This window comes from Pituophis catenifer, unplaced genomic scaffold, assembly GCF_029215685.1.
Source record: "Pituophis catenifer annectens isolate HBS135680 unplaced genomic scaffold, rPitCat1.0.hap2 SCAF_7, whole genome shotgun sequence".
NCBI lineage: Eukaryota > Metazoa > Chordata > Lepidosauria > Squamata > Colubridae > Pituophis > Pituophis catenifer.
Window position 1 is genome coordinate 61,787,179 of NW_027256887.1, and position 24,405 is coordinate 61,811,583.

Consider the following 24,405-nt stretch of genomic DNA (forward strand, 5'->3'; position numbering starts at 1 on the left):
CTTTGGGTTCAATTTTGAATACTGTTCTAGAAACTTCCCACGACTACCACCTTGCGGATGCCAATTACAGACACCGGAATAAGGTTTGGTTTAAAGAATGGGCGACTCGCTATCCTCTGCAGAGCAAAACACTGTTGTAACATGACAACCTTGCGTTTTGAGCCAGAGAGGAAAGCGCATTCACTTAAGTAGAGCCGTGGGATTTCGTGAATAAGGTGTCGCTGATGCAAGTGTTTTTGCACGCAGGGCGCCTCCTGCGCACCTTCCTCAAAAATAAGGACAACTCGGCGCAATAAGGAATACTTCGCAGGTCCAATATGTGCACAAAACCTGCAGCCGTTTCGCTCTTTTTGTGAGAATTGTGAGGCCATCGCTCCAGGGCTGATCTCTCTACTGCGCCAACACCGAACATCAGTGGGTAAAAACACCAGCCGTGAAAAAGGAGGCGGTCTTTTTCGCCCATTTCCCCTCGCAGGTTGAGGGAAGCTATTTCCAATTGCTATTTCACTCCTGCTTCCCGTTCCCTGAAGGAAATCATAATCATAATCATAATCATAATAAAAAGCCTGGCGTCTCCCCCCCCCCCCACCCGCGCGCGCCAAGTCCAAAGGCTGGCCTTTTGTGTTAGGCCTGCGGTGCGAATCGGGACTTTATCTCACGCTCGCGCAGGTTCCTTGGGGGTGGAGCACGCCGCTCGAGCAGGTCTAAAGCAGGAGCGGTTTCCGTGCGCCCGGCTCCTCTTGACAAACTAGCGCTGGCCAGAAGGGGAGGGCGGGGGCTCGCTCGCTCTTCTCTCTCGCGCGCGCTGGGGAAAATGTTACGCAGGTTCTAAAATGGAACGTTAGCGGCGGCGTGATTGAGCTCTGGAGTGGAGGGGGGGGCGCCCGGAGTAAGTAAGAACGAGAACAAACAGCGATAGCCGGCGCGCAGTTGGATACTTCCCTCAATCTGCGAGCAGCCGCTGCCTCCGCCGCCACCTCCTTCTTCCTCCCTGTATGGAGCTTTCCGCTATTGGGGAGCAGGTGTTTGCTGTGGAGAGCATCAGGAAGAAGCGCGTAAGAAAGGTGGGTGCCGCTTCCCTGCGCCGACTTCGCATTTATTCTGCAGGGCTGTAAACGGCGTTTTAGGGAGGAAGGATAGGGAAGGCGGGATTTCTTCCATTGCTAAGCCTCCTCTTGGGACCTTTAATTACAAGCCGTGATTCTAGCGGTAGCTGCTCTTGCTCTGCTCCCAACGCCAAAAAAAAACCAACACAACAACCGCGCGGTACAGCGAGAGCGAAGTAGAGTACATCATCCTCTCGCCCCCCAGTTTGTACACACGCCGTAGTGCGAGTAGGGGGGCGTGGCGGAACTTCTCGTTTTCCCGCCGGCAGGGGGCGCCAGGGAAGCCCAAGAGAGGGCTGACTCGCAAGAGTGCAGAGAAATGATGGTGGTTGCACGTTTGTCACGTGGTGATACCCCCGTTGGAATGTGCACAAGGGTTGTTGCAGCGTTCCCCAGTGCGGGGTTAGGTCTGATTTACTCGTGTGCAAAAAATACCTTGAGTTGAATAGACCTCACCTCCAGACAAGTAACTAATGTGTCTTGGGATTGCAAATTTAGGATTGCTGCAGAGTTGGGAGTGTTAAGAGTAGAGTAGACGTTTCTGCTAGAGGAAGAATAAATATGTCAAAATGGGTGGACGTCATATTTTTTAAATACTCTGCCTCTCGGATTGGATCATTTTTCTTGCTGCCCACGTTTTTGCTCTATAGACATAAAAGTATCCTGATGAACAGAGAAATTGGAATTGCATGTCTTGGAAGAAGGTTAGCTATTTTCAGCAGCTTTAGTGAAATTTGAGATTGTTCTAAGATGAAGTGAATATGATTATTTGGGGTTTTGTTTCATTTTTATCAAGTTGTTTAGGCCATAAATATTCATCATTGCCTGCATGATTTAGCTGCCTTTCAGAGATAATTTGTGCTAATCAATGGGTTTCTTTGATGTGAAGAATGTCAGATTATTGTATGAGTTGAGGATTGCAAGACTATATCCTTTTTAAAAAAAAACAGTGTATGGATTTTTTTAAATAATTTGAAGCACAATATCAGTAATTTTAGGAGAGAATTCACTCAACAGTTTATCAAGTGCTTCCTAATAAACTGGAAAATAGTATATCAGCTCAACGCTTTTATTGCCTCATACTTGTTTGTTTTAAAAAAATCTATGGTGATGGCCTTCCATTGTGGTGGAAGATGAAACCATCACTTCCCTCATTACTTCCCATCAACTAAACACAAGCAATCATGTATGCCTTTTTCTCCATGATTTCTTGTGTTCAGTTGATGGAAGTAAGGAGTAGGCTGGCATTCTGTACTGTGAACCAATGAGTGCGGGTTTATAGATGGGGAGGAGGCTGAGGATCTTGTGCAGCAATTCCAGCAATTATCTGCACTACCTTAGATAATCTGAGAAACATTCCTGTAGCCCAGTGTTCAGACTATTGCATAAGACCCCTAATTAATTATACTGTAATCTGCTATAAGCAGAGCTCCTGTGTGATGTACCAGAAGCCCTTGCAGGCAAAGGGATGAAAGTAGCAAGGTGCTCAAATCAGTCATCCTATCTAGCAGGCAGGATTTTTTTTCTTCCCAATTTCTAAACATTCCTTCTTAATCATGTATAGATGGGTTGTTTTCTTGCCCTTGTGGTGCTTTGCAGTTTATGTGCCCTGGGAAGCCTTTGGATATGCCTCCAGGGCAAGCCCAGGAATTGCAGTTCAGAGTGTGGAGAGGTTTAATTATAAATGCAGAGAAATGGGCAAATTGAAGGGTGCTGTTTGTTAGAATATTTTATAGATCTAACTGTTTTTGTGGGGCTTGATGGCACTGTTGATTTTACTTCCTTTCCTTTCTCTTTTTCTATAGGGTAAGGTGGAATATCTGGTGAAATGGAAAGGATGGCCCCCCAAGTAAGTTTGGATTATATTTGAAAGGTTTTGTAACCATTATCTGTCTTGTGTTTTATTTTTTTTTCCCCTGTTGGCCTCAGCTTCAAGAAAAGGATCTATTTAGGTTTCCCTAGTTGATTCTTTTGAACTGAGTTCAACTGATATGTTTTTTTAAAAAAAAATACATTTTCTTGTGGTATTGTGGAAAATAGTTCAAGAATAGAAGTACACCGTCCCAAATGAAACATATATTTTAAAAATAAAAGGTTATAAAAAGAGTTATTGTTCTTGGAGATAATACGGGGCCAAATGGAATGAGTAAGGAGCAGATTGTGATTTTGCTAGTTGAACAATAAATAAAAATTTGCTTGCAACCCGTCCATTATTTGAGGTGGTTGTAATAAGTGGACATTGGCAGAGAGTGACGAAGAAAAGAGAAGCAGATCCACTTATTGTGTGTGATATGGAGAATAGCAGAGGTCTCTTTTGTACAGTTTAGAAAAGTTTCTATTTAACTGATCGAAAACTGCTGTAGAAATGAGCTGGGTTCTCGGTGTTGTTCACCAGAAGCTTGTGTGTATATGTATCCTTGACAAGAAGGCAAATTGGTCAGTGCCCAATTTTATTTTAGCCTTAGATATCTGGCAACATGCCTTTGTCTTCCTAATTCAAATAGCATAGAATCAGCCACATTATTTCTTCCTAGAATGTAAAGTATATAACATCCATTCAGATAACATTGTATTGCTTAAGCATCTACAAGATAGTTGCTTGGTGTTTCTAGCAGTGTTGTGCTTTCCAAAAGTTAATTATATTTCAACAGGCAGAGTAGTAATCTGTTATGCAATATGCTGTAGTGTGAAGCAATAAAATCATGTATGTAAAAAAAAATATTCCTGTGAATCCAAGCCATAGGGACATCTTCGTTATTCTACCAAAACAAATTATATTGTAAATATAATTTACATATTTCAATGGAAGTTAAAATGGGCCAAATGGCACAATTGATTTTAGATTCTAGATGGCACAGCTTTATTGATGAAGCATGTGCTAGTAATTTTGAAGATTAATTTTGTTTAGAAATTTCGCTGTTCAAGGCCCTAGATTTTGGTTCCTTAATCTTGTTCTCACATCACCACTGAACACAGCTGTAGACAAATCATCTGCCAGGATATTACTGGTTTCCTGCTAATCCTGGAGTTAGATTCTGAATGGGCATCAGTTTTTGAACAGAAAAGAAGATATCCAAACTATACTCTCTCTTATCAGTACTAATAGTGTTTCTTAGTGTAATCATGGAGGTATTAAATAGGTTTCTCATCACATGTGTTGGGATTATGTCTCTTTGGATTTTTAGCCTCCCTTTAAATATCAGACTAAAATTTGGTTTAATTTTGTGCATTATAGAGACTACTTTGAAGAGAAGTTCACTCTATTATTTCTTAATTCATAATATTCTTCCACTATATCAGAAATATTTCTGAATTTTACAGTTTCAGGAAGCAGCAAAAATCCACCTCATAGTTTCATTTGCTGTATTCCCTTTTCATTCCTATTCACTTTAATAAAATAAATCCCAAATAAATTAGGATCTTTTAGTTATTCTGCTGGGGGGAGGGATCCCTGAAAGATTATTAGTACTGCCAGAATCAATTGGAAATTAGCCTTAAAACTAACCATTGATTTTTGTTAGAAACTCTCTTGCAGATCATTGTTTGTTTTCCCTTTGATTGCCCTTTTTTGATACAGGTCTTTGAACATTAAAAATGCATTGTTCTGGGCTCTATTCTAGATTAATTGTATAAAGGAATTAATTTCTGATGGCACCTATAAATGGCTACGGTATTTCATTCTGTGAGACAGGAGGCAAATGGCTGCAGATCAAGAATTTTTGGCTGGTTTTTTTTGTGTGTGTGTGTGTGTGTGACTCTTTCCTCTCCCCCCCCCCCAAATATAATTTGTGTGCCTCTCTAAAAGTTGCCTTCATGCCCCACCCATCAGAGCCAGAAGCCAAGAATTTGGCTATAGCTCTGAGTCAGCTGCAAGCTTGTTTACAACTTGAGTTAGAAGAAGGGAGGGGGAAGGAGAGAAGTGATCATATGACTTGTATTTTCCAGAATGCGTGGTCTGCAGTTCTGCTGCAGTCTGGTCCTTTCTGTTTGTGTGGTGGTGGTGTATGCGTTTGTCTTGTGTGGCGAAGTGCACTGTGTTTCTATATGCAGTGTTTTCTTACCGCAGTCAAGCAAGAAACTGAACTGCAGAGGAATGGGCAACACCCATAGGATATTTATTAAAAATTCTGATCTAAGATTCCCCCCCACCGCCCAGTGCTACCTCCCTTTTCCTCCCAGGAATTCTTAGCTTGCTCTTTATTTGCCGATTAAAAGTGCTGCCAAAATCTCCCCCAGCAGAAAGGAAGGAAACAAAATTACCATTTGTTCAAATGGCATTTTTGGGTTTAATCACTTTTCATTGTGGACATTGGCACAAAAGAGAGATGGGGAGAGGGGGAAGGGATTTTAAAAGGCTGGATTAAAAAGGGGAACAGAATATAGATGAATGAAAATGAAGCTGAAGAAGTTAACTATTTTTAAACCTTGTCTTTCTCCTATGAGCAGAATCTGAAAGGCATCTTTTAAAGTAAACGTATTGACTTATATCATATCTCTTTCCCTCAGTCTCAAGGCAGGTAAAACAGTTTTCTTGCTGCATTTGTCTTCTAGTCAGACATGTGTAAAACTTGTTATTTTTCTATTTCATATCATAGGCAATGAGCTGGAATATTTTATTGCATAACATGATTTTCCATCATCCCGTTTAGGGAAACATTCACAAATAAAAGAAAGAACCTGCTTAATATTCTCCAAGATTGGAATTTGAATTGACATCAGGCGATAGACAATCTAAAGCCCTGAAATTTATTTCCTAAATCCAGGAGCTCCTTGCCATTGGCCAGGCTGGCTAGGATTAACAGGAATTGGAGATCCAAGTAGCTGAATAACAAAGGATTATATTCCCTGGAGATTACCTTTCCAATGTTATGAAGGACTCCGTAGCTTCAATAGCCTTGAGAGTGACACCCATAGGAGCTGGAGCTCCTGATGGAGTTACCTTTGCTGGTAGGTCAAAACTGGAGAGGGAAACCTAAGAAAAATCCCCCAAGGGATATTCTGCAGGCGCTAGAAAACAATATGACAAAAACAACCACTTAGGAGAGAAAAAATCAAATATGGAAAAAGGCAAAGTAGTTCTGCATTGGTGCCAAGAAAACAATGTGACATTGGTTGAAATATTTAAGTATGGGTCTCATCACCTTTGCATTCCAATCAAAAATACTCTTAATTATTAGGAAAAAAAATGTTAAACACTCAAAACCAGTGCTGAAAGAATCATTATTTTCAAAGACACACAGTTGTAATGCAGAATGTGAGATGCATGAACCGGGGAAAAGGAAAATTGTCAAAACTGAAATGAAGCATACTAAACAGGATGTTTCGGATCTAAATGAATTCAGGTGGTCCTGATAACACAGTATAATTTCAGGACATGTAGCAAGATTCTAAAATAGACTATTGGTCCATACATGCTGGAACAAAGCCCAATTAGAAAAATTACATCTATTACAATTAGTGGCTGTACAATAAATACCAATGTTCCATAAAATATGTGAGTATTATAGATGCAATGGTAGAAATCTGGAATCACAGGAAGAGTTAGATTGGGTAAATAAAGTACAGTATGTTTCAAAAGAGATTAGCGGTGCTAATACCAAAGCAACATAAACATAGGCTTTATAACGGGACATCAGTAAATACACAACATCAGTGTCAAATCAACTATATAATAAGAAACAGAAGATGGAGAAGTGCAGTTCAGGCAGCCAAGACACTTCCAGGTACAGATTATGGAAACTAGGAATAATTGGTATCAAATATATAGGACAAGCCTAGAAAAAGAGCACAACTATGCCAACAATATTGGACCTGAATGATATAGAGCTAGACTGTAAAATGAGTATGAGAGCTAGATTAGTTTAGTTTACTTTATTGTCATTGTACCTTGTACGAAATTAAATGCTATCTTCAGTGTATATCATACATAAAAAAACTATAAAAATAAAACAACACACATCTTTCACATTCTATACAATTGAATTGAAAACCCTTGATACTGCATTAATATTACACTATACAGTAGAATTCAATATAGTTACTGCTCTGCGATAGCTGTTTTTCAGCCTGTATGTCCTTAGTGCAGGAGTTAAGACATCAGACTAGAAACTGGGAGACAGTTCTAATCCTGCCAGCCCAAAGCCAGTCATGATCTTGAGCCAGTCATTTTCTCTCAGCTCTAGGAAGGAGGCAATGGCAGACTACTTCTGAAAAACCTTGCTAAAAAAAACTGCAGGACTTAGCCAGTTTCCAAGAATCTGACATGATTGAGTAGAAGAAGAAAAATGAACAGGATTCAGTGTATTTATCTAAAAGAAAATCTGAGAAAAAGATACTGAAAAACAATTCTATAGCTCATGTTACACTGTGGATATTATAAAGACTAACTGATAACGACGGAGTACATGATTATTATTCTGTGAAACTTTTTCAATGAACAAGAAGCTATTGTAAAAACTGGACTTGAAAAAGGCTACTTCAGGATAGGAAAGGGAATGAAACAAAGATGCATATTGTTTCTTTAGGCATTGTAAGAGAGAATGGACGGAATCAAAATATTAGGCCAAAATAGTACAATTTGAGTCATGCAGATAACACCACTTCGTTAGCTGAAAACTAATATATACTTGGAAGAGCTTACTATGAAAGTAAAAGTTAAAAAATATGAAATTTGAGTTAAATATTAAAAGTACAGTAAATCCTGAGTTTAATGAGCCATTTCAGTGGAAAAGGCATTATGTTAAATCTAAATGTCATTAAATCTGAATTTACATCACTGGCATTAATTTATGTTTGGATTAAATTGTATAAATTGTCACTTAGTAATTAAGTTATTATGCAAATGACACATCATGGACACAAATCACATAATTTATATTAGTCATCGAGATTATTTCAGATACAGTAGATTTTGCCCATTATTTCATGGAGGTATTTGGAGTAAAAATTAGTCTGTCCTTCTAAAGCAAAACGAGAACTTACTATAATGCCAACAAGTAAACTTACAGTTGATATAAAGAAATGATAGTGATAAATGATGGTTACTTTCCTTAGGCTTAATAATGAATAAAGATGAAAAAAATGTACAGCAAAAAACTTTAATAAGGCTATGAATAATGGGAATGCTTTTTATGACAAAAGAAGTTCAAAATAATAAAACTTTATATTGGTAATGTATGGCTTTGTCGACTGGACACTGAATAGTGAGACAAAGAAAATAGATGTCTTTGAATTATGGACCAGGATACTGTTATCATAACAAGAAGAACCAGTCAATTTTGGGTCAGTTGAAGACTGAGATTATGTTCAGTAGGGAGAAATTTTCATACTCTGCAAATATGACATCTGCAGATGATCTAAAATAATGTTGGGTCCTCACTCACTCTCAGTCCAACTCGCCTCAAGTTGTTGTGGAGAAAATAGGAGAAGAGAAGAACCTTAGATATTTTCATCACCTTGAATTATTTATACAAATAAAGGCAGGGTAAATAGAAGAGAAAAACAACAGATAAAATGAGTGGACAGAATTAAAGAAATTATAGAATTGTACTTCTTTACAATTGTACTGAAAGAAATTATAGAAAATTTTAGAATTATAGAATTGTTCTTTCATTAGACATCCTAACAGGTATTAAATTAAGCTTAATTAAGCCGGAAAGTTATTTGAAAACCAAAATTGAATAGAACACACATTTTTCCCCTCAAATCAACCTTTGCTTACCCCTTAACTTCCTCATTTCAATAATCTTATTTGGTGATTGAAGGAGTCATTTTAGATTGTTATTAAACTCATGAATATGGGAATCGGAATCCTTGTTTAAAATCCTCAAGTAGATTCTTATTATTTCACTATGTTCTCCTCCTCTGTAAAATAATTTTATTTATTAATTAAATTTATATGCAACCCATCTTGCTATCTAAAGTGACTTTGGGCAGTTTACAATGATGACACTTGGTGGTAAAATTATGCATATTGCTGAGAAAGTAGAATATGTTGTTCTTTTGCAATGCTAATATCTAAATCCATCCATGGACATTATGTAGGCATTGTACAAATAAATTCAATTTCTTTCTTCTAAATCAATTTTCAATTTTTTTATTGGTAGAATATATCAATTTTCTCAGTCAACCTAGACTGTGATTTTTATTTTGATATTGTATGTTCGTGATCATATCAAATAATTGAGTTGCAAATTGAAATTTTCCTAGATCATGGCCCATTTCATCTATTGCTATTGAATTATTAATACACAGGCCCAGAATGTGTATCACAATATAATTTTGCCTTTTTTCCACTCACCTTATTAGAAATGCAATCTAGAAGTACAAGTGGCCCAGAAATAAATTCTTAGTTAGTCATGGATGTATTTCTTATTAGGTTTATGATTGCAGATGAAATGTCAAACACATTCAGTAAATTGATTATAGATTGTATCAGTCTATATCTTAATCCTAGAATTAAAAACATGCTTTCTAAAATTATGAAGAGAAAAAGGTTTAGAGATGGATTTATGAGAGCTGTGGTAGCACAGTAAGAGCCAGAGTGGCGCAGTGGTTAGAATGCAGTATTGCAGACTAATTCTACGGACTACCAAGCAGTTCGATTCTCACCGGCTCAATGTTGACTCAGCCGTCCATCCTTTCAAGGTCGGTAAAATGATAGGCTGACTTTGTAAACTGCTTACAGAGAGAGGGTTGTAAAGACTGTGAAGCAGTATATAAGTCTAAATGCTATTGCTATTGCTATACTTTGAGCCAGTGACATTGTAGTTCCAACCACACAAAGATTTATCTACTCTCCTCTGGAGATTGCTAGAGAATAGAATATAATTATCAGCAGGGTATATGTTGTATTTTTAAGGATGACAATCGGATGACACATTAGATGTGTACGCATACAATATACCATTCCCATGGCTATAGACATGGAGATCTGTAAACATCGGTTTTCATCTAATATGCAGTAGAATTGCTTTTCTCCTGTTTTCCTCCCACATGTGCTCTGTAGTGTTTTGGGAAGAAATTTGTGTTCCTTAGCACAATCTAATATGATCTTCCATCTTCAGGTGCCAATGAAATGCAATAAGTATAGTCTGAATACTTATTTACATAATGGCTTGGAATAGTAATATAGAAACGCTATCTTCCTAGAATTCCTTCTGTAAGCAGAGAAGAAACCAGTATCTTATTCATGTCCAGATGAATAGAGCCAAATACCTTGGTTCTAAGGTGTTGATTTTTAGAAGAACCATCTTTTATCCAATGGAATAACTTTCTTTAGATAGCATGTAAAGTACATTTTATGGCAAACTGAAAGGGCATTTTAGTAATTAATTTTTATTCCTAGTACTGTTTCTTGGCAATTTGGACATTCTGGGTTAGGAGAAGCTGCATAAATTAAATAGTCATTTTTAACATTACCTTTGTTTGGTCCAAGTATGGAATGGATTAAGACCCTTAAATATAGGGAATGCCTCTGATTTCAGCATGTTTCTACTTATTGAAGTACAATTAAGGCCTTGAAAAACACTATCCTCCTTTGATCTCACACGCAAGGCACTCTCAGGTTCCCTATTAAAGTTAAATAAGCTGGACAAATGTTTCTCAACTTCAGCAAGTTTAAGCTTTGTAGACTGCAACTCCATATGGCTGGGGAATTTTAAGAGTTGAAATCCACATAGCTTAAATTTGCTGAGTTTGAGAAACACCAAAATAGACAATTTTGGTGTTAATTTTTCCCTGAAGTAGGAATTCCTATAAAAATGTACGTGTTAAACCTTCAAATCAGGGATGGGTTCTACTTACCTTTACTACCGGTTTGCATCGCGCCCACGCACACTCCTCTGCTCATGCGCAGATCAGCTATGATGACGTCCGGGTCAGTGGGCGGAGCCTCCCACCGGTTTTACTAGCGGTTCTTGTGAACTGGTCTGAACTGGGGGCAACCTACCACTGCTTCAAATGCTTAATAGGTTAAAACTAACACTTTGAATGACTTCAGAAGCCAAAAGCCTATGCATTGCCTATAGAACCTATGTTATGTGACACTATCAAACTCTAAAATGTATCTTCAGGCTATGAAGGCAATTAGGAACAGGAATTCTGTTACGAAGCTTCACATGGCCTGGTTGCTTAGCGATGGCAATTCCAGCAGACCCAGTTGCCATTGTTAAATGGAAACTTCATGTGATTGAAACTTCCGACTTCCTGCCAGCTTCCCCATTGACTTCACTTGTGAGCTGCTGACAGGGAAAGTTGGAAATTACGATCATGTAACCATATCTTACTGAATTTTGTAATCGTGAAGTGGGTGTAAATTGCTCAGATTGCGATCATACTCCTGCAGAGATTCTGCAACAGCTGGAACTCCAAGGACCTGTCATAAGTCAGTGCCATTGTAACTTTGATCACTGAATAAATGATCATAACCTGAGGACTACCTGTAGTCTTACTACACTGCTCAAAAAAATAAAGGGAACACAAGCAGAAGACATCCGAGATCCGAATGAATGAAATAGCCTTATTAAATACTTTGTTCGTTACATACAGTAATTTTGTGTTCCCTTTAGTTGTTTGAGCAGTGTATAAACTACTGTATGTAAAGAACGAAGTATTTAATAAGGCTATTTCATTCATTCAGATCTCAGAGGTCTTCTGCTTGTGTTCCCTTTATTTTTTTGAGCAGTATATAATTAGTCCTTGACTTACAACAGTTCATTTAGTGACCATTCGAAGTTACAACAGCACTGAAAAAAATGACCAAATGACCATTTTTCACACAATCGTTGCAGTATCCCCACGGTCTTATTATCAAAATTCAGATGATTGACAACTGACTCCTATTTCTGATGATTGTAGTGTCCCGGGGTCATATAATCCCCTTTTGCAACCTTCTGACAAGCAAAGTCAATAGGGAAGGCAGATTCACTTAACAGCTTGATTCTAACTTAACAACTGCAGTGATTCACTTAACAACTGTGGCAAGAAAGGTTGTAAAAAGAGGCAAAACTCACTTAACAAACGTTTTGTTTAGCAACATAAATTTTGGGCTCAATTATGGTTATAAATTGTGGACTACCTGTAAGATGTATTCTTTTTAAAGTGGCTTTATTATGTTCAATGTTTTAACTGTCCCACTGTGAATCTATAGGGAATCAAAAAGTATGCTAAAATCCTCAGAGCATTATGTTCAGAGTTTTACACTTTGTATAATTAAAAATAGCAATGAGTTTATATTTCATACTGGTTAATGCAGGCAAGAAAAACTGTTTATAAAATATAAACTTCTTCCTGCTTACTATCACTGTAAAGAAAGGTTGTCTGTGTGGAAACACTGTTTTTTCCTGGTTACTTTATGTAGGAGAACCTAACTGACCTTGGCTTCTGTAGAAAAAGTTAAATTCGGCCTGCTTAAAAATCCCAAGGCTTTGGCCTAGATTGAGTGCATTGGGGAAAAAAAATCCAGGTAATCAATCCGTATCCATATAGGTACCAGAGATTAATTTCAATCAAAGGGAATTCTTACCTACAAGTGAATTAAGTTATTTAATGTAGCCCATGAATGGGAATATTATTTTATTTTTTTGTTTCAAGAGATCAGTCTTTCTTGATCCATTCCATGTTGTAAAAGAAAAACATTTTAGAAGTATACAGTAAAGCTTTAAGTACTTATTTATCTCAGGACTCCATGTAATGAATAAGGAGATACTAGAATGTAGATCATTTGAACAAAAGCCCCAAATTTACCCAAAGTGTTTTGATTGATTTCTCTAACTTTTCTCTTAGGTACAGCACATGGGAACCTGAGGAACACATTCTTGACCCTCGTCTGGTGATGGCTTATGAAGAAAAGTAAGAACATTTCTTCCCCCCTCCCCCGCCCCCCATTTTGGAAAAATTAAACCAAAACCTCTGGCTTTTCTGGGAAAGGGGTTGTAGCATGGCTATACCAGTGTTTCCCAATTTTGAGCAACTTTAAGATGTCTGGACTTCAACTCTCAGAATTTCCCAGCCAACGTATAGACTAAAACCGTTTCTCTCAGTTCATCTAGGCAAGGTAAGGTCACACCCTTAGCTAAAATACGAACTTCCTGGTGTAGCTTAGAACAAAGGGTTTCCCAGCGTGTTTTGGAAATGAAAAGCTTCCAAAAGTTCAGCTGTCATTAAGGAATATAAATATAATAAAAGTAAAACATATACTGATGAATTCTTCATCTTCCAAGTTTTTATATACGAGATAAGGAATAGATAGCAAGATAAAAACAGTCAGTGGCATCCATACATCATTTTGCCTAGATTATTAATTTCTTATGAGAACGTCAATTTGCTATGTTTTGGCCGTGTTGGCTGGAAATTCTGGAATCTGTAGTACAACACATTTGAAGGGCGCTGGATTGAAGAAGGCTAATGTACTAGTCAACCTTTTTGTTGAAAGCACTTTTAGATTTATTTAAATTATTGACAAGGGAGGATCATCAGCATGTTTGAGTAACACTTTTTAGTTTATAATGAACAATTGTATTAACTCTGGAGAAAATTAGTCGCTATAATTACCAACCCAATTCACATGAACTCCTTCTTAATTTGATCTACACTTGAATCAGCATTTCCTTGGAAGTACCGTATTTTTCGGAGTATAAGACGCTCTGGATTATAAGATGTACATACCATTTTTGGTGAGGAAAACAAGAAAAAGAAATCTGCCTCTGCCTCCCAGCAATTTTGCCTCATTGCAGCAAACAGCAAATAGCCTGCTTTACTTTCATTTTTGTTTTCAGCACAGCTTGATTAGCACAAGAAAAAAAAATCTGCTCCCAGCAATTTACCTCCTTACAGCAAGCAGCAGAGGCCCAATAACTTGTGCTAATTAGGCTGTGCTGAAGCTGAAGCAAGCTGTTTCTTCTTGCTGTTTGCTGCAAGGAGGTAAACTGCTGGGAGGCAGAGGCCAAAGAGTAAGGGCCAGTGTGTGGGCGGGGCTACATTTGGTATATAAGACACACCTAAATTTTCACCCCCTTTTAAGGGGGAAAAAGGTGCGTCTTATACTCCAAAAAATATAGTATGTGTCAATAATGTGAAGGAATATCTGTGTACAAAACGCTTTGTGGATTTGTGCTGTTTCAACAAACAAAACTGCTAGGCATTTTCTGTCTCTTTAGGGAAGAAAGAGAACGTGCCTCAGGTTACAGAAAGAGAGGCCCCAAACCTAAGCGCCTGTTGCTGCAGGTAATATTTCAGATTTACTAAATGTTGATGCGTATTCCTAAATCCCAGTATTGATGCTGTAGTTCAGCCTCTCCCAGTTTTGAATTCCCAGACACCATGAGCTGGAGAGAAAGCTCTGCTAGTCTTATTGCAGCAAAAGCAATAGAATCTTCTGGGATCTGATGTAAATAGATTGTGGGTCCTGAAAACATAGGACATCACAAGATTCATCTTGGCAGATATTACTAGATTCTTAACTTCTTTCAATTTTAACTAACATATACAGGAAAGATAGGAGCTGTAGTCCAGCAATTTCTAGGGATAGCTAACCTTCCTTTTCTCTCTCATCTTATATTTTAATCATATACATTGTGAAAGGAAAATTAATTTTAATTACATCTTAACTAAAAAAAATACTGTGCCCATAGCTCAGAGCAATTTTATATGTTCCATTGGTGACAGTCATTGTCCAATGGAAGCTTTTGCTCTTGTGCAGATAAACCTTAATGCTTTTACTCATGAAATAAGCTCAAGTAGAGCTCATGAAATGTACACACTGAATTATAGACCATTTGGCCGAGTAGAATTTGGGGAGCTGGAAGCCCAGGGCCTTGGAAGAACCTAGAATTTTTGCAAGTTGTGGCTTGTGTGAACCAAGCTGCATCACAGACCTTTTGAGCTGAGCGTTCTTTTCTTCATTTTCAGAGACTATATAGCATGGACCTGAGGAGTGCCCACAAAGGGAAAGAGAAACTCTGCTTTTCTCTGTCCCGGAGGTTTGGGGGAGGAGGAAACAACTTGGCAGGGGCCAAGGGAGGGCAGACAGAACTGTCTGAGAAGAGTGGGGGAGCGGTCCTGCCCTTTCCTCTTCGGAAACAGAGCAAGAACCAGAAGTACCTTCGCCTTTCACGGAAGAAGTTCACCCGCATGTCAAGCCTAGAGAATCGGAATCGTCGTCGAGAGTTCTTCTTGAAGGAGCCTGTGGTCCTTGAGGACAGGCAGCCACCCAATGATTGGGATGATGCAACGCAACCTGCTAGCAAGGAAGGTAAGCCTGGAACTATCCCCAGCTTTGCCATACCAACTTCATCTTGCTGGGTGGCCTGTGATTTTTCTCTTAAACTGAGACATTCTGTGTATATAAATGGGGACGGAATCTTTAATTTGCCATTCATACCTCTTAGGCACACACAGTTCTTTGGCAGCCTGAGTTAGAAGAGTCATTCCAAACCAAATTCAGTCAGCAATTGTTCAAAGTTATGACAGAACTGAAGAAATGGTAGCTATGAATGGTCCTCAAGAGTTCTGATTGTTGCAGTAACGCCACCCCTAGAAAGTCAATAGGGGAGCTGGCAGGGAAGGTTGCAAGTTACTGGGGTACATCTTCCCCACCTGTGCATTCTTCCTCAGCCCCTCTGTCTTTGTGCTGCTACTCATGCACCCTTGCAGCCCCGTGCACCCTCTCCAACCCTCACCATACTTCTCGGGCACCCACGCCATTTCATTCTTATGAACCCCTTGCTCCCTCTCCCACCTGGCAGTAACCACTTACTTACCTGCTGGCTTCGGATTTGCAATTTCTTGCTGGCTTCCCCACTGACTTTGGTTGTGAGAAGCTGGCAGGATTCGGTTAACAATGGTAACCAGGATTGCAGGGATTGTTGTCACTAAGTGATGCAGTTGTACTTTACAACTGCTTCGCTTTGCGACAGAAAGTCTGGTCCCATTTGCCATTGTATGTCAAGGATTGTCTATATTGTTGAGCTGTAAGCCCTTTAAATCCAAGCATCAGGTCAACAAGGTTGGTTGGACTGATGGAAAGCCAGTTGCTTGCTAGGTCAGGTGACATTTGTAGAGTAGCCTTGCAGTTGCTGCCAACAGATACCACAGGTGCAAATGCTTTTTCCTACGGATGATTCAAGCTGCACTTTTGGTAGGAGCTCTTAACACCATTTTGCATATTCTATCTAAAATATTTCTAATATGACAGACAAAATACACTGATCTTCTTTGCTAGCTCTTCTTTAATGTACCCTACGAAAGTTATTCCCTTTTCTCATAAAACTTAAAAGATTTGTAAGTCATGGTCAAAGAAAACTAGAAGTAAACATTGAGGTATTTACGCTGCCGACCAAATGCCCTCAAAAACTTTGGACAGTAATTCCCATATCCCAGCCAGCATGTCCAGCACATCTGAACAGTTCCAGGTTGAAATAATTGGATCAGCACTTCTGCAAAACTATAGGTTTATGCTTGTGAGGAATCAAGAATGTTATAAATGGTTCATTCAAAGTTTTTAGTGTAGGTATATATGAATTTTACTTTTCGTTAATAAGACATTTTATATTTGGGCAGTTTTGTGTTTATGTTTACATTACCTATTATTCTATGCAAAGTATGAAACAACTGAGTGACTGATGTATATTAACTCCTAGTGAAGCTATTATATGCATATAACTTTGATTTCAAATGAAATATTCACATCAGGACCTAGACTGTTTGCAAAGATAACGTGCTATATTATGAGTGAAGCAGGGTTGCTTTCTGGATATTGTCATTTGATTGGTTATGCTTAAAAGCACATATGGATATGAATGCTTAAATTACTTCACCAGGTATCATCCACAAATTGCAAAGTCTGCATTCATATCCATAGGAACTGTATTTCTGAAATTGTACTAATTTTAGAATTTACTAAAAGGCAAAGTCTCCTTTGAGCATGCTTTTTCTTGGCATCTTTGTGAGAATGGTTTGGCGTTATTTTCTTCTTGGGCATTTATTCAATTTCCAACCTGATCTACAATTCTGTTTCTTAAGGTCTCTCATTCAAGTGCCTCTAAGATCAATCAAGTTCTGCTATCTATTGTCAACTATTTTAACTCAAGAGCTTAATGTTTTATACTATGTATAGGTGGGCAGAGCTGGGATTTGGTTTGAGGGCAGTGGACGTACAAGTGCATAAATCCTATCTGTGCTGCTTTTGCTTTTTTTAAAAAATCACAAAAAATCAGTAGGAAATGCATCTCCAGTATAGTTGATGATCAGAGATATGTAACTATATTTTTTAATTGACCTCTGTTTGGATGGGATGACATAAGGAATGCCATTGGATGCCACTTGGATGGAATGGGCCCAAAAAATTCAGGGTAGTTATAGAAATATAGTTATAGACCCCAGTCAAATATCCATTGAAAAGCCAGAAATACCATTTTAAAAGGTGCATATTCTTATTCTATCCCCAAGTAAAATTGAATGGTGCAATATGGATAAAGAACAGAAAATGAGAAATTTCCTCTTCTCTTGTTTTCATTGTATAAAGACCAACAAGAGAAGGCTAGAGAACATATTGTAAATTCAGTTTGCTGTGGCTGTGAAGAGGAATTTGTTTAATTCCTATGCCTTTGCAATTAACCCTCAAAAAGAAAGCATTTTAAGAGTTTTGTAAAGAGTAATAAACAGTCCTTCTTTTAGATCTTCATGTGCAATTGCTGTTTTCTTGTATTAAGTATTAATGGAAGACACTGGAAAACATCCCTGTGGTGTTTAGTTTCACAGTATAAATACAATTGGAGTGAAAGTACTTTGCTAGTGCATCACTGGATTGGGGAGAAGGTATGTGGGATCTGAATTCAGTTGTACAATATTCCCTTTTAAAGTCTTGGAAATTCTCTGGGGATAGATAAACGCTAATGTAATTGATTGCATTGCACTGCCTTGATTGGAATTGCTGGAATTATAGCAGTATTTGCACAATTACGTATTTGTTGTATTTGTGCAGGCATGTGATTGTGATCCTGCTACCTTTTCCTTCCTAGAGTTATGTGTATCTATTCTACAAGAGTTGATCTGTTTCATGAGCAGGCATGACCTTTTTTTTTTCTCCTTCAGTTTGTTCCTCCTCATCACAGTATTTGTTTTTCTGCCCTCTCCCTTTTCCACAGTGGGCCCAGAGGCAACAGAAGGTCCTTTTTCCTGGAGCCCTGCATTGCCCCCAAATGAAGTGACAGTTACAGATATCACCGCAAACTCCATTACCGTGACTTTCAGAGAAGCTCAGATGGCAGAAGGCTTCTTCCGAGACCGGAGCATCCAGTTCTAAATCTGCTGTTTGTTAACTTTTCTTTCTCTCTCTTGGTCTTTCCTCATTAAGGGAATTTTTGAGTTTGAGTTATTCCTGCATTCCCAATCAGGTTTCATTACAATTTCAATGATACTATTTAGAAAAAGAGAGTGCGAGGGGGGGGGGGGGAATCCCTTTTCAAATGTTTACAAAGCATTTTAATTTTTTGGACAAATGGTCATACTGATATTCTTTTCGGTTATATTCACCTTTCAAATACACAAAGCAGTGTGAGGATTACCTGTGCTTTCCCCCCTTCATTTGTTACTATAGATAGAAAAAGAGTGTATAGATATATTACTTGTTTGTTGTTGCTTCGTCTGTCTGGGAAACTGAAGCTTTTTTCACTGGCAAAGATTCTTTTTCATGGTGCATTGTGGAATGATGTCAATTTCTTAGTTATGGCATATACCTTCTGCACTCAAAAGTTAAGGGCTCAGTGTCTGAAATAGGAAAGAGGCCAAATATAAATATCCCTGACCTCTTCCAAGTTAAGTGAACTTCTCTAGGTCAGACTGCTTCCCTGATCTGCTTCCCTCCAGGTGCATATATAAAAATATTACTCCCCTTTTTCTTTTGGGTGTCTGCCTTTCAGTTCTTAATGCTTTTTCATTTACTAGTACTGTTAATGATGGGGCTTGCTGCCATCCACAGCGCTTCCAGAGATGCTATAATTTAGAGAAGCAACTACAGCTGGTATACTGGGCTTCCAAAGAATTGTGCTGGGTTTTTCCTTGCTTGTGGTTTATTAGTAACAGGAGCACAAGAAAAAGGTATTGCTATAATCAGGCATACAGGTATAAGAGAAGCCTAGCTTGTTACTTCTCTGATGAGGTAAGCCCAGTAGTTTTTATGGTCTTTTCCTAGGAAGCCTGCATCTTTTCAGAATAGGAATTCCTCAATAATTATCACTGGCAACCCTACAGTATGTAGTCATAAACTTGTTTCCATGTGTCCTTGAGTATGAAGACAGCTTGGGTGGAATTGTTGCAGATCCCAAAAATTTTGTCTTACTTCAGATGCCTTTGTAATATGCAATAGGAGGGCTTAATATCTAATTAGATATATAGTGAGTTCTTGATATATGAAATTTGAATTGCTTATTGGAAACTCAAGCTTATATCCATTTACAGGTTTGTAGATGGATATAAAGAGTGGACATGCTTTAGCATACATGCATTGTTGATTTGGTACACCAAACATACCCCAAGAGGAAAAGATACAACCATTCTAAAATAAAAAATTGAGCCCAAGAACTTCGCTCCTTTAATTAGCTTTATATATGTTTCTTGTTCCCTATGCAGTTAATTACCTGGCACATGCACACAAGGACTGTCCAGTGTATTTAACTCTTTAAATAGCTAAATAATTGGGAGACTTTTTTTGAAACCAGATTCTGTTTTAGGCAAGCCTCACTGGACATCTGGTTGTCAGTTTGATACTATTAAGATATGTACACTTACAAGGACATTTGGACTGTGTGTAACTGTGTGTATGAAACAATATTTTGCTAGGCTTGAAATGGTTTGAGGAGCACTGCATTAACATTCTGTTCTTACTCAAGTGGATGGGGAACTTCATGCATCTACAATATGGAAATGTTGCATGAGTTAAAAGTGGAAGTAGTTGATGGAGTGAAGAATTTTTTAGTAGAGTCAAAACAATTACCAGTTTTATTTAGAAATTTAATCAATAGTGGCATATTGATACTGATTTTTTTGTGCTAACTGATCCAATACAGGATCAGAAATACTAGAGCAGAGAAATGGATTGAAAGATAAGTATGAGACAAAAATTTTATTAATTTGTTCTCCAAATTACACTATTTGATTTTTTCCTCATGTTGGTACTTCTGTATATTTTTCTGTACAAATATTTTATGAAGATCTCTGCCAGGAGAAGCTGCTTGCAGTTATATAGGACTCTGTCTTGCACTTTAGTACCTTGAAATTTGTGCTGGACTTCTTTGTGAATGCTTTGTTTTGTTTTACAGAAACTGTTGTACCTATAAATTGTATAGCTTTAGCATATGTTCTTGTGAATACGTGCTTCTTTTAAGTTTGCTTGAACAGATGAACTCTAGAAAATAATTTTCCTATGGAAAGTGACAGTGGAATGGTAGAAGGCAGAACTGCAGTCCAAACCCTAGTTTTTGAAGAATTTAAGTCATCTGAAATGAAGATGTCTTGCTTTACAAAAAAAAAAAAGAGAGAGAGAGAGAGAGTAAGGATTAAAAGCAAAAAACCAATGTGTATAGCATGTTCTAATGCACCTTTTAATCATTTCTGATTTGTTTACTGCTCTCCACTTTTATCCCACAAAAATGCTTTTTCCCTTTGATTGATTAAATTAATTCAGAGATTTATAAAAATAGAAATGTTAAATGTTAAAATCATGTGAGGCTTCTACAACTAGTCTTCCATCAAGGCTTTTACTACCAACCTGATGTCAAATTCTGGAAGAGTAATTTGGACAAAGTTGTTACTTGCCAATTCAAAGAAGCTATTTGTTGATACTCAGTGCAACAGCTGCTGGTTTTTTTCTTTCTCAGAAGTTTTAAAGGAAGAGGTGTCATTATGGGTCAGAAGGTGTAAATTGGGATAGTTTCACATTATTTCACACTGACAAAGGAAGATTGATTTCTTGAAAGTGGGGAAGGAATATATTCAGCTCCCACCTTTCTGAACTATTTTAGCCTCCTTTATTCTACATTAGATTGCAGGCAGCATTAACATAATAAGAGCCCAATTCTTCTGAGCTCTTAATATGAGTCCCAGAGAAAATATGAAAGCTATGCTTTCCCCAAAGAGTTTAGGCAATGAATCATGGCTTAGCATGATAAACAAACTCCATTTGTATGTTATGTGAGTGAAGCTGGAAACTGAAATTAATAAAACCTGATCACCTTCAACTCAAACTTATCATGTGATGATGGCATAAATTTATTATAGATTTAATGATTTAAGGGAATAAATAACAGTAATTTTGGTAAATATGCAGTTGCTAAAGGAATGGTGTTAGTTCAAGAGAGCAGAAGATGCAGTTTAATTCATGTTACATTGCTTAAAATGCACCATTTCCTCCAATAAAAAAAGTTGAGTATAAGTTGAGTTTAAGCTGATCTTCAAGAATAGCATTGTCATATGTATGTGTATGATTAATGAATATACATTTCATATTATATCATTATATTGTACATTACATTGGTAATGTTTTCTTTGGTTTCTAAGACACGTAGAAAATTTGTAGCTTCTCAGTTTCTAGTAACATTTTGCTATACTATTCAGGATTAGATGCATTGCTTCAGCAAAATGTAGCATTATTATGGCTGTAGATTTTTTGATCCTTTAGTTTCTCCCATTTAAAAATATGCCAAAGTGATTAGTATAGTACCAACATTTTTAAAGTTGTTCAGTGGTCACAAAGTTAGTCCAAGTCCAGTTTGAAATCTAATCCTATTGCTGTATATTTTTTCCTGTTTAATAATTCCTATATGCATAGATAGTTGAGCTGTTCATATTTTTGGTGTGCATGTATTTTATGTGAGAACGAGTATGTAGAGAAAGGGCCATTTAATTTGCTGCAGCTAAGATGTATATATGCTATTTGTGCATATGCTTTAATGCCTTGTGCCAAAGAGAAGGTAAGATCATTTGATGTTTCATGTTTGTATTTTCAGCATGATTTGGAAAAGTAACCTCTTAAGATAGATAACAACAGAGATATGAGTAAATGTAAAAGAGAGAGAGAGAGATGAAGTTCTGTATTAAGGAAATCTAACATAAGTGTATAATTTGATATCCTCCAATAATATAGTACCTTAATAGATGCTGTTCCTTGCGAGAAAGATTCTTTTCCTTAAGCCACTGAAGGATTAAAGAAAAAAATGCAATAGTTTTGAAGACTACCACAAGTTATTGTATAATTATGTTGATGTTTCTTGATGTGCAGATTGATGATGAAATAGAAGCAGCTGTAATATGACTATACAATCATTTTTGTATGATGAGCTTGGGTTGTCAGTTGCACAAGACCGTATGGCATTCTTTAAGAAATGTTAGGAAATATGAACTTATTAAAAATGTTGACATGTACTAGGTTTTCCTTTCCATTAATAGGAAACTTTCTTTAAAGAGACAGCCCCTTAGTATGAAAAATCTAATATAAAAAGGCAAATTTTCATCACCTACTGGAGCTAAACATTAATCATATACAAGTTTAAAGTAGATTTGAAGAATCCTGAAAAATTTATAATTTCAGACCCATATAGATATTGGGCTTCAGCCCTAGTCTAAAGCTTAACAGTGAACAGAATTTATTGGAGGAAGGGAAATTTTAATATATCAAAAATACAGATTTTAATTGGCACAACTAAACTTCACACATACCCTCAGTGGGAAGAGATACAAAATATATTTGCACTAATGATTTTATTTGGCTGTAATGTAGTGTGTCTGTACATCTGACAACCAATTTGCAGGTTTGTATTATGGCAAAACCAATCTAAAATACACAAAAGTTGATACAAAGGGTGCAGTCCCTATGCATCTTACTGGGAATAAATACTAGTGAGCACATTGATGCTTCCTTCTGAATGTAGGATTGCACTGTAAATGCTTATTTCGATATATTTAGGAATGGCATTATTAAGACAAAAAATTAGCCATTGTAGATCCCTGACTGCTGTCCTTTTATAAATTGTGATTAGCCTTTCAGACCTAACTGCACAGTAGGTTCCTCATTTCAGAAAAAAGAGAATGACTGTTCTTTAGAACAATTCCAAATTTCCCTTGAACTCAAAAAAACTTTCCAGATACCAGCAATAAGTTTTTTCTGATAGATTCCTCCAGCTTTGTGCGCACTAGTCAAATGCAGCCTTGTGACACTCTTCCATTTATGTCTGTATATATGATGTATATTTTAATGCATATTTTTCAAAGTTCACCTTTCCCTAACAAATTGCACTTTAATAACTTATTAGAGATGTGGGGCTGCATCCAGCTATTTTATGGGATATAAACAGCAGCTTTTTCTTAATGGCTGTTACAGTCTTTCATTGGTAACCTTTTTTTTAAGTGTGGTCAGAAATACCACAAAATCGAAAAAATTTAAAATATCAAAAGAGGGCATTATTATTATCTACTGAACTTAGAAAACATGTTAGTGCCAAGAACATCCCATTTAAGAGGGTTTGAGCTGTGTTCTTGTTGTTTGCACTGCTTGATGTGTCAGAGTGACTGCCTTGAATTAATTGCTTATTCCTATAGTCTTGTTTTCTTTGGGATAGATATGGCAATGTATTTGATGGATGGAAGAAAAACAGGCCAGGTGTGTTGTTTTATTTTTCTGTGTATTATTTTGGGAGGGGAGGTTAATCCCTTATTAATGGCATGGTACTTGAGTTGATATTTTCCTGACCCCAGTGCCCAAGTTACCTTTGCACACAAAAGCTTCCTTTGCACAGAATGAGCTTCTTGGGATTTTTGTACAGACTAATTGAATGTATTGGAAAGGGAAGGGTTCAGGGAACAAATTCCAAACAAAAAATTAAAAATGTAGAAATTGCAGATTTAATGCCTTTTTGTGAGTGTTTGCTGCGAAACAGAGATTGTAATACAAACAAGGAGGACAGAGCGAATTTTAATTGATGCAATGTGTGGCTTTATTTTTGTACCGATGATGGTTAAAAGACTGTACAACATCTATTTATTTAGATGATTTATGTGGTAAATGTTGCAAATAAGGCTATCTAAGAGCATTAAATGAGAACTGACATTTAGCTAACACCCTGTTTCTGTGTCTTCCTTTGATCTCCATTGTCTACAGTTCTACGCTAGGCCAATTTTCTGGAAACATCTGTGACTTGGATTGTGGATGTATATAATACTTATTTCCTCTCACTGCCATTCACTGCCAGTCTTCTCTTCATACTGTAGAATAGTGCCAGGACAATATAACGTATTTAGAGGGTATTAG

The 24,405-nt window shown here is 37.3% G+C and overlaps 1 protein-coding gene across 1 annotated transcript; it reads left to right on the forward strand.

Annotated features, from left to right (window-relative positions):
* The first annotated feature begins 684 nt into the window (after positions 1-684).
* On the forward strand, positions 685-24,213 carry CBX7 (chromobox 7). Its single transcript, XM_070947132.1, has 6 exons — positions 685-1,064; positions 2,912-2,955; positions 12,891-12,956; positions 14,264-14,330; positions 15,015-15,357; positions 18,251-24,213. Exons 1-6 carry the CDS (start codon positions 996-998, stop codon positions 18,406-18,408), a joined length of 747 nt encoding a protein of 248 aa, XP_070803233.1. The 5' UTR covers positions 685-995; the 3' UTR covers positions 18,409-24,213.
* Positions 24,214-24,405: the final 192 nt, after the last annotated feature.